This window comes from Tupaia chinensis, unplaced genomic scaffold, assembly GCF_000334495.1.
Source record: "Tupaia chinensis unplaced genomic scaffold, TupChi_1.0 Scaffold144197_1, whole genome shotgun sequence".
Lineage (NCBI taxonomy): Eukaryota > Metazoa > Chordata > Mammalia > Scandentia > Tupaiidae > Tupaia > Tupaia belangeri.
Window position 1 is genome coordinate 445,395 of NW_006204054.1, and position 10,631 is coordinate 456,025.

General features: G+C 54.5%; 1 protein-coding gene and 1 pseudogene across 1 annotated transcript in view; one reads left to right on the plus strand and one right to left on the minus strand.

The window, feature by feature from the left end:
- Positions 1–10,631, plus strand: part of GGA1 (golgi associated, gamma adaptin ear containing, ARF binding protein 1) — a gene marked incomplete in the record, with an annotated part of 27,037 nt that overhangs the window by 1,249 nt on the left and 15,157 nt on the right. The window contains 7 exon segments of the mRNA XM_027767358.1: positions 497–581; positions 1,796–1,871; positions 6,216–6,314; positions 7,085–7,208; positions 7,638–7,738; positions 8,606–8,686; positions 10,495–10,610. Of these exon segments, the coding sequence (XP_027623159.1) occupies positions 6,231–6,314; positions 7,085–7,208; positions 7,638–7,738; positions 8,606–8,686; positions 10,495–10,610 (506 nt within the window).
- LOC106733607 (guanine nucleotide-binding protein G(I)/G(S)/G(O) subunit gamma-10 pseudogene) lies at positions 4,017–4,873 on the minus strand (annotated as a pseudogene).

Below are 10,631 nucleotides of genomic sequence, written 5' to 3' on the forward strand. Positions count from 1 at the left end.
TTTTCCACGGCCGCTTGCCCTCCCTCTGACACAGTTTGTTGAGAACCAGCTCCCCTTGTCCCACTTCCTGGCTAATGGCTCCTTTAGGGCGGGATGATGGCTTTCTCCCTGCTCTGGATCTCCTCTGAGCATAGATTCCACGAGAATTGTGGGGACACTTTGTAGGAACAAGATGAGTAGAGGCGAGGTCAGCATTGCAGGGGTACAGCCACAGGAGTGGGGCATGGGGAGGAGGGAGTGACCCCAGCACACGTCTACAGGCAGGGCCCTCAGGCTGGAGGCTGTGCAGGGAGCCAGAGGAGGTGCCTGTCTGTCCATGTTCTCAGTGAGACCTCAGTGCTGAGGTCTTGGGCTGTCTGGGCAGGGAGTCAAGGGGAGGCCTTTCCCATGTGCTCAGTCACACCCTTCCCCATACCAACCAAACCAGTTGCCCAAGTGGAGAGTGGAAGAGGCAGGGATCTCTCCACCAGCTGCACTGGCCCTTCTCCTCCTACAGACAGAGCCACGAACCCCCTGAACAAGGAGCTGAACTGGGCCAGCATCAACGGCTTCTGCGAGCAGCTCAACGAGGACTTCGAGGGGTAGGTGCCTCCCTGTCTTTCGCTCACGTACTCAGACTCCACGGTGCACCTGCCACGCACTCCAGACCTTGGCCCCGGCAGAAAGACCTGGCTGCCCTGAGACCCAGTTTCCATCAGTGCGGTCACAGGTTAATGATGGTAGTGGGCTCTGTGCTGAGTGCCGCTCGTGTGTCAGCTCAGGAGGCTTTGCTGAGCCCATGTTACAAGAAAAGAAACCGAGGCTTAGGGGACTCAGCATTTTGCCCCAGGCGCTCACAGAGAGAAAATGGCAGTCCTGCATTGGATCAGACCCAGACCTGCTGACCCCAAACAGTGCATTGCTGGGGAGGACCTTCCAGAGGAAACCCCATGCACCTCAGCTGGGAGGAGGCCAGGAAGAACCAGAGCCACCTGCGATAGACTCACCCAGAGTGCTTGTCCGAATGTGCATCCGGGGCTGTACCAGACTTCACGCTCCTCTGGGGACACGGAGTGGCCATGCCTAGCAGGCTTCCCTGGGGATGCTGAGGCCGGGGCCCACGGCTCTGCGTGTTTCGCCTACATGCCACCCCATCCCCGAGGGTGCCCTGCATAGCAGCATGCCATGTGTGCTCTGGAGTCAGGGTGCGCAGAATGCTCAGCCGAGTAACCTTGGCAGGTGACCGATGGCCTCTGAGCTGCGGCTTCTTCAGCTGCAAGTGCGATGGTGGTGCTGTCTCCCTCAGAGGCCACGAAGGTTCCCTGCCTGCCTTAGCAGGTCAGACAGAGCACATGGGAGGAGCACGTTAGCTGTCCCTAGTGCCAGGTCTTTATGATCTGCTAGGCAATGGTACCCCTCCGCCAGGCAGTGTTGCTGATTGCCCCTAGCACCTCGAGTTGCCACCTTGAGTTCCCCGGGGACTGCGCCCCACTGTTGCGTGTGGTTGTGGTCTGCTCTCAGACGGGCTCTCTCATGCCTGTGGTGATCTCTATACTTGTCTCTGTGGTGGCTGAGGGGTGTCAGCATTCCTAGTGAAGCCAGCCAAGGGGCTGAGCCATCCCTTCAAAGGACCCCCCTGCACTCCCTGCATGGCCCTGGTCTGCCACAGTCCAGGACCCATCAGATCCTGAGGGAGCTGGGCCTTTGCATGTGCCCACAGAAGCCACAGGGCCAACGTCCAGGCAGGCCAGTACTGTGGCCCTCCCCTGGAATGACCGGCTCTGTGGCAGTTCTGGCTGTTTTTCCTCCTATCCAGGCCTCCACTTGCCACCCGGCTGCTGGCCCACAAGATCCAGTCCCCGCAGGAGTGGGAGGCGATCCAGGCCCTGACGGTGAGGAGAAGGGGAGAGTGTGCTACCTGTCCCCACCCATGCCGTGTACCAGGGAGGCCAAGACTGAGGTTCTTGGAGTTCCATAAGGCTCTTCTTTAGAGCCTGGGGGAGTTGGGCCGAGAGGGCCCCAGATGGAGTCTGGGCCAGCCCCCAAGGGCTCCACAGCAGCCAGCAGGCCGGCCTCCTGCCCCGACTCCACACCAGATGCCCCTCCAGGAGGCGCATTAAACACCCAAATAAGGGCACCACCCAGACCTGCCTTATCAGCTCGAGGCATCCGCCAAGGAATCTGTGTCTGTAAAGCTCCCAGGTGTGTTACAGGGGCCCGCCCCGCCCACTGGTGGTCTCCAGACCCAGTACAGCACTGGCTATGCCACGAGGACTCATAGCAGCAGAGGAGGGTGCCCTACCTGCGCCCCTGTGTGCCAGATGAGCAGAGCTGGTTTTAGGAGATGGTGGAGGGTGCCCTACCTGCGCCCCTGTGTGCCAGATCAGCAGAGCTGGTTTTAGGTGATGGTGGACAGTTTTTCTTTTAATAATGATGTTTTTTAAGTTTTTGCTATAGGGCATCTACTCTCACCCAGAGAGACAGAGACAGTGAGAGGGAAAGCGAGAAATCACCCCCCAGGGGGATAGCCATGCTGCAGTCCCTGTTCCATTCTCCTCTTGGAATTTTATTTTTTAACAATGATTTAATTTTTTTTTTTTTTTTGGAGAGGTTTTTGCTATAGAGCGTGTGCGCTCGCCAGACAGAGACATAGAGACAGAAAGCGAGAAATCACCCCCCAGAGGGGATGGTCACGCCGCAGTCCCTTCTCTGTTCTCCTCTCGGGATCTTGGGCATGCACGCACATGCGCCCAGCGTGAGTTTTAAGCCACCGGGTCTGGGACACGACCGCGGTCAACTACGTGGAAGTCCAGCGACATAGCCGTTGTGCTTACTGCTGGTTCCTGATTTAATTTTTTTTTTTTAATTAAGCAAAATTTTATTTCCAGGCTCTTTAAAAATTATTACAAACACATGGGATCAGCAGTTAGCGTAATGGCTATGTCGCTGAACTCCCGTGTAGTCGACTGCGGTTCGAGTCCCGGACCCAGTGGCTTAAATTCACGCCAGGCTCATGTGCGTGCGTGCCCAAGATCCCAAGAGGAGAATGGAGGAGAAGGGATTGCGGCGTGGCCATCTCCCCTGGAGGGGGTGATTTCTCGCTTTCTGTCTCTCTGTTTCTCTCTGTCTTTCTGGTGAGTGCATGCGCCCTATAGCAAAAACCTCAAAAAAAAAAAAATTATTACAAACACAAAGTATCTTAAAAATGTCCCAAATTAACTCAAGGGCACATCCTCAAAATAAAACACTGTGACATGAAAAGTTCTTTTAAGTTCTAATATTTTCATATTACTTTGTTTTGAACCATTTGCAATGCTTGGTAGGTCACATTTGGAACATTTTAAAGATGCTAAATAATATGATATTTCTTTTTAAAGTACAAGAACAACTACAAAGTAAAGGAACTTAAGATGACAATAATCAAATCTGTTTCATAAACAGGGTGGGGCAACTCAAAACATAAAAATTATCTTTCTAAACAAATTTGCTAAGTAACAGCTCTCATCTTTAGTGTTAAAAATAAAACAATCTTGGAACCACCAGTTGGCGTATTGGCTGTGTCGCTGGATTCCCATGTAGTCGACCGCAGTTCAAGTCCCGGAGCCAGTGGCTTAAACTCACACTGGGCACGTGTGCGTGCATGCCCAAGATTGCAAGAGGAGAAAAGAGGAGAAGGGATTGCGGCATGGCCATCCCCCCTGGGGGGTGATTTCTCACTTTCTGTCTCTTCGTGTCTCTCTGTCTCTCTGGCAAGTGCATGTGCCCTATAGCAAAAAACTCTCCAAAAAATAAATTTAAAAACATAAAATAAAATAATCTTTAATTAATTCTTTAAAATAAAAAAAAGGCAGGGGGACCAGCAGGTGGCATAGTGATTAAGGCGCTGGACACTCCCACATGGCCAATCATGGTTCAAATCCAGACCTGGTGCCTTGCTTTCTCACTTTCTCTCTCTCTCTCTTTCTATGTGTGTGTGTGTCTCTCTCTGGTCAAACTAAAATAAATGAATGAATAAATAAAATTAAATAATTATTTTTTAAAAAATCTTCTCATTTAAAAAAAAAAACAATAGACAGCATTTGATTAGTAAAGCCTATTCTTCCCCCCAGTTTTAATTTTCCTGTCTTTACTTAGAAAGTATAAATTCGTAAGAATAGAACAAATTTTGTTATGCTATGAACGTCTATGTCTGGAACAAGAAATTACAAATACTCCATTTGTTTTAATAAGCAAAAATGTCTTCCTTCCCAAAATGTAAACATCCGGTAAATAAAACACACATGGTATTCCAGGTATAGAAACGCGCCAGCAATTTACTTATGAAAGAGGTGCATCCTGGCATATTTGGTAGTAAAGTATTTGTCCTAAATACAAAGCACTTTGCCAAAAGAACCAGGACATTATGGATTAAAACTCTCCTCTTTCACCTAGTTTCCTTATTTGAGTAAAAACTCTTCAATTTCTATAAAATTTTGGCTAGAGGGACAGGCCACAGGAAAGGTCTGCAATATCTGAAAATCATTTGGCTAGAGAAAAGTGTTTTCTTGAGACGTGGAGGCAGTCGTTCATCTGTGCTTGAAGGCATTCCTCAGCAAACGTCTCTAAAGCTAGAACAGCACAGGGTCTGGGCTCCAGGAGGGGGTCGCTTCCAGCCGACACACCGAGCAGCAGCGCATTCTTGCAGGCATTCTGCATGCAGTACTGCTGAAGCTCTGCGGCGGCCTGAGAGACCTTGGTCCTCTCCACACCCGCCTCCTGCTTGAGCTGCTCTACCAGGCGCTGCAGGCGCTCACGGTGGCCCCGGAAGACATGGCGGCAGTGGCAGCGCTGGGCTCCGAGGGCTCCCTCAAGAATAATTTAATTTTATTCATTCATTCACTTATTTTTTAAATTTGACTAGAGAGAGACAGGGAAAGACAGAAAGTGAGAAAGGAAGCCACCAGGTCCAGGATTTGAACCATAGTCAGCCATGTGGGAGTGTCCAGCGCCTGCCAGTTCCTCCTCTTGGAATTTTAGGCACACACGCACACATGTTCTGCATGACTTTCAAGCCACCGGATCCAGGACTCGAACCACAGTCAGCCATGTGGGAGTCCAGTACCATAACCACTATGCCATTTGCTGGCCCATGGTGTGTTTGTTTTAACACGCTTATTTTGGGTTTTTCATTTGTGTTTTGTGTTGCTGTTCTCGAACACAGACCAGTCCTATGACATCTCAGATTATAGCTTAGGATGAGGTCAAGGGAGAGCTGGCCCCGTGGCCTACTGGTTAAGGTTGCCGAATTCCCCACAGCCAATTGCAGTTCAGATCCCAGCACTATCAATTTGAAAAACATAACCAGGCAAGTGTGGGTGTGTGCCCCAAATCCTGACAGGACAGAGAAGTGAAGGGCCTGTGGTGTAACCAGTGTAACCACACTGAGAGGTGTTTCCCCACCCTTCTTCCATCTCTATTTCAAGTGAGTGTGTTTACTCTCTGGCCCCCCAAAAAAGTGCCTATTTAAGTTTGAAAAAAAGGAGGGGAATCTAGCTCCATGGACTTGTGGTTATGAAGGCAACTGAATCCCACATGGCTGACCCTGCTATTTGAGCCCTGAACCAGGCAGCTTGAGAAATATGTTGGGTGTGCGTGTACCTGCCTAAAATTCTTTTTTTTTTTTCCGAGAGGTTTTTGCTATAGGGCGCGTGAGCTCACCAGAGAGAGGAAGACAGAAAGCAAGAAATCACCCCCCGGGGGATGGACATGCCGCAGTCCTTTCTCCTCCATTCTCCTCTTGGAATCTTGGGCATTCATGCACACGTGCCTGGCGTGAGTTTAAGCCACCCGGTCCGGGACTCAAACCACGGTCAGCTACATGGGAGTCCAGCGACATAGTCATTAACGCTAACTGCTGGTCCCTCTTCCTAAAATTCTGAAAAGGAGGAAGAGGTAGGGAGTAGGGATTGTGGCATGACCATGACCCATGGGGGATGCTTCTGCCCACCGTGCCCCTCTGGTGAGTACACAAGCCCTCTGGCAGAAGAAGTGGCGAGAAATACGAACAGCTAGTGCTGAGCCAGGTCTGAGCGGGGGAGCAGTGCCGCAGGTCGGGCACCCCAGGGGGCTGCGGCCCAGTCTCGGCGGCCTCAGACTCTCCGGTCCTAGTCGTTCCCTCCCGTGTGAGTGCCCATCTGTGGGCTGCCCCGTGCCTCCTGGGGCCCCCTCACGCCCCACGCCTCACCCCACCCGCCCAGGTGCTGGAAACATGCATGAAGAGCTGCGGCAAGAGGTTCCACGACGAGGTGGGCAAGTTCCGCTTCCTCAACGAGCTCATCAAGGTGGTGTCGCCCAAGGTGGGTGCTCCCGACAAAGGAGATCCCAGATAGAGAGTGACTGCCCCTCCTCCCAGGGCCCCCCAGTGGGTACCACCTCAGCCCCCCATTACTTGGACCCCACACAAACAGAACCCAGCTGAGCCTGGGACAGCTTGGGGCTTCGAGGGGAGTGCTTCCAGGCTCCGCGGAGCCACTCGGGGCTTGGGGAGGGTGGTGCCAGCGATAAACATGGCTGGGGTCTGCTGGCCTCAGTGGCCGTTCTCCCAGTGCCCACCTCACTGTAGTGGCCTCCTTGGACCTCAGTAGCCAAGCCTCCACCCTGAGCCCCAGGCCCAAGCAGCCCTCCCTTCACCCTTCCTTGCTCAGACTCGGCCTTTGACCCCCTTATTCTCCCAGAAGGGACTCTGGTGTAAGCTGTGTCCCCCGCCCAGTGTGCTGCTGGGAGGCCGTGGGTGGGGTCCAGGGCCTCACCGTCCCACCCTAGCCCTCCTCCTTCCTGAGGACTCGAGGTTAAGCCCTCCATGGCCAGCCTGCAAGCAGGTGCCGTGCTGGGTCTCCTCCCCATGGTGCAGTGGCAGGTGGGGAGGCTGAGACACGCAGGGCGGACATAGCTGGAGGGGGCAGAGGTGGAGGTGAGCTCTGTCTATACCTGACCAGGTGGGTGGGCGTGAGGACCCTGCAGAGGGCTTCCACGGGGCACTAGGGAGACAGGCCGGCGGGACTGGGCTCAGGGGAAGTGAATGGGCCGGGCAGTGTCATCCTCTGCATCCTCCCCTCCATCCCTGAAGTACTTGGGCTCTCGGACGTCGGAGAAGGTGAAGAATAAGATCTTGGAGCTCCTCTACAGCTGGACCGTCGGCTTGCCCGAGGAGGTGAAGATCGCAGAGGCCTACCAGATGTTAAAGAAGCAGGGTGAGGCGCCGGAGTGTGGGTGGGAGCAGGGCCTGCCCTCCCCTCCCTCAGCTGCTGCTCCGGCAGCTTTGGGGGGTTCTGGGCCAGCAAGGTCACAGGTCTGCCCTTTTGTCATCGAAGACCATGTGGCCAGGGGGGGTTTTGTGACTGCCTAGGGCTAGCCCGGGTAGAAATAGGTGGGTTTGGTCCAGCTTTTACTCAGGGAGTGAGCCCCATGAAGTAGCCTCAAAATATGGGTGCCCTTCCCCCTTGCAGCGTAACATGGTAGGTCAGGAGTAGGCCCTGGCTCACCCACGTCTAGAGCCGGCGTGTGAGAAAGACTGACCCCTCCATCCTGTCTTTCCCGCCCCACCCCGTCTCCTCCCACCCCGTCCCCCTGGCCTGGGACTGGGACCTGCTGACAGCCTTCCCGACACCCGTCTACTCCAGGGATCGTCAAGTCCGACCCCAAGCTTCCAGAAGATGCCGCTTTTCCCCTCCCTCCCCCACGACCCAAGAATGTGATCTTCGAAGACGAAGAGAAATCCAAGGTGAGGCTCCGAGAGCGAGGGGACCCTGCTCCTCCTTCCAGGGGCTGTGAAGTCTGGCCCACGGCCACTCTGGCCTTAGGCTTGAGAGCAGAGGGTCCCACTGAGCCTGGCCACCGCACTGGGTGGCAGTGTTTCCTGAGCACTCGCCACACGCCGAACGCCTTCCGCACGGTGCCCTGCACTTACTGAACACGAGAGTGTGTGGGGTCCTGGGGTTGATTCGGGGCGCCTCACAGGTTGATCAGGAGTTTGCGTATGTCAGCTTATCAGGAAATTCAGGATGTGTTTTTGCATAGAAAAATAACGTCATGACTTTCTCTATGACCTAAATTTTGTCTTCAGCCCTTTTAGTAGTCATTTTGTTAGCTTTTACTAAGGGAGCGTGCACTCGTGGGTAAGAAATTAAATAGCACAGGAGGAGGTAAGGTAAACGCAGCCAGTTCTGTAGCAGTGGGTGAGAGAACCAGACCCCCCGTGGCTAGCTACGGGTCCCAGTGGCTTGGGGAAAAATAAACACCCTGAGCAAATCCTGAGGGGAGGAGGGGTGGAGGAAAGGGGCTTTTGGTGTGGCCAAGCCCTGCTGAGGGCGATTTCTCCCTCTGACTGACTTTCTGGTGGGCATGTGTGCTTCTGGTGATTAAAAAAAAAATGGGGTGAAAATAAAAGCTCCCCTCCCCAGTGGCAGCCCCTGAGGAATAGAACATGGCGAGCACTGTTTATTATAACTTACTTCCGGCCTGCACGGGAGCACCCGCTGTGTCTGAACTGTCCGGAGGGCCACCCCGTTACAGCTACTGAGTCACTTAGGTCCCATGGCCAGGGAAGTGGGAACCCAGCGTGCCCAGTCACACCCCTCCGTCTCCGCAGATGCTCGCTCGGCTGCTCAAGAGTTCCCACCCTGAGGACCTCCGCGCGGCCAACAAGCTCATCAAAGAGATGGTGCAGGAGGTGACGGCCGAGCCGGAGTGCATGGACGGTGGGGGCAGGGGCTTCTGGACCCTGCCACGTGGTGGGTGTGCACACATTACAGTGACCCAGCCTGAGGACTGCCGCAGCACAGGGAGCTGCCCGGTGCTCGGGGCCAGCACGTGAGGGAAGAATGTTCCAGCAGCAGCCTGAGCGGACCTGCCTGGATGGCCTCTGCAAGGCTGGCCCCTCTGGGGAATGTTAGAAACAGGCCGTAGGAGACTGTAAAGAGCACACGTGCGTGTCTGTGTGTATGCAGTCACGGGCTGCACCGTGACGTTTTGCTCAGTGACAGACTACTCTGTGACACTGGCCTTGTAGAGTATAACAGGCCGTACGGCAGAGCCCAGGTGCCGGCCGGCCACGCCATCTAGGTGGGAGAAAGCTCGCTCTCTGGTGTCCACACAGCGACGAGGTCGCTGAGCCGTGGGTTCCCCAGAACCGCTGTGGTCGAGCAACACCGACTGCGTAGAAAGAGAGCAGTCTGTGTTCAGCGTACAGGTGAACGTCCATTCATTGTGGGCACGTGAGACGATTTTTATTGACGAGGGTAACTTTAAAAGTGTGCAGGTCAGTGGTTAGAAGCCCAGCTTTCCAAGTCAGTGTTCCCAAGCTTGGGGTTGACAACGGGGAAATAAACTTGGGCCTCAGCAGTCCTTAGGGCAAAGGCCACAGAGCAGACCCCTGGGGCAGGAGGAGCCAGGCCTTACCCCTCGTCAGTGCCCACTCAGCTGCAGCCCAGTGTGGCTGGATTGTCGGGTACCTTCGTCTCTGAAGACGAGCCAGAAATCTGGATTGTTGCATGAAATCTCCCAATTCACTAATGACAGCAGCTGTTTCAAAGTTTTCTTTTTTTCTTAAGAATTATTTTATTTAACTTTATTTATTTTAATTTGACCAGAGAGGGACAGAATGAGAGAGAGAGAGGGAGAAAGCAAGCCGCCAGGTCCGGGACTAGAACCACAGTCGGCCATAACCACCTGCCAGCCCCAGAATTTGTTTTTAATGTGGGCTCAACACAGCCTGCCTGCTGGTCCTTCCTAAGAGCTGAGTCCAGGTGGCAGGCAGGTTGACCGGGGATAAGCTCAGGGCCTGGACTGACCTGAGGGCTTCTCTGAGGTCTCCTGCAGCTTGGAAGAGGTGTGTCTGGCACAGATGTAGAGATGTTTTCTGCTGGAGGCCCAAAGTTTGGGGTTCTTGAAGGGCCAAGCTGTGTATCTGACAATCAAGAGAAGTTAGGGCTGCCTCTTTCAGGGGCACAGCGGCTCCCCTTTGCACTGCCCAGGAGAGGGCCCCATTGTCGCCAGTAGACAAGGTGAGGGGTGGGAGTCCCTGCCCACAGCAGCCTGCAGAGGGCTTGGGCCCCGCGTTCCCCGACACTGGGAAGGGATTGTCCTTTGACTGAAGCGCAGGAACTCCTCTTCAAGGGACAAACCTAAGGAGAGCAAGAGTCACCTGGAGCCACGGGTGTAGCAGAGGGCCCTGGTCCTTCAGAAGCACCTGATGCAAGTGTTGGGAACCTCAGTTCCTGGGCTGACTTTGGAGGTTCTCGTGGCCTCTGCGGTGCTTGGACCCAGCAGGCACTGGCAGGAGGGACAGGAAGTGGCCAGAGGGCTGGCAGAGGGCTTCAGGACTATAATACCCTGCCTGGGCCATGGCGAGCCCCACCCAGGGTCTGCTCACACCCAGGACGCCTGCCCTCGCGTACGCCGTCCGTGCTGGTGTGGGACAGTGCCTCGCAGCTGGCCACCATGATGCAGGCTCTCGAGCGTTTGCCAATGCTCCCCCAGGACCAGAAGCGGATGGAGAAGATCTCGAAGCGGGTGAACGCCATCGAGGAGGTGAACAACAATGTCAAGCTGCTCACGGAGATGGTGATGAACCACAGCCAGGGCGGCGCGGCGGCGGGAAGCCACGGCGGCCCCAG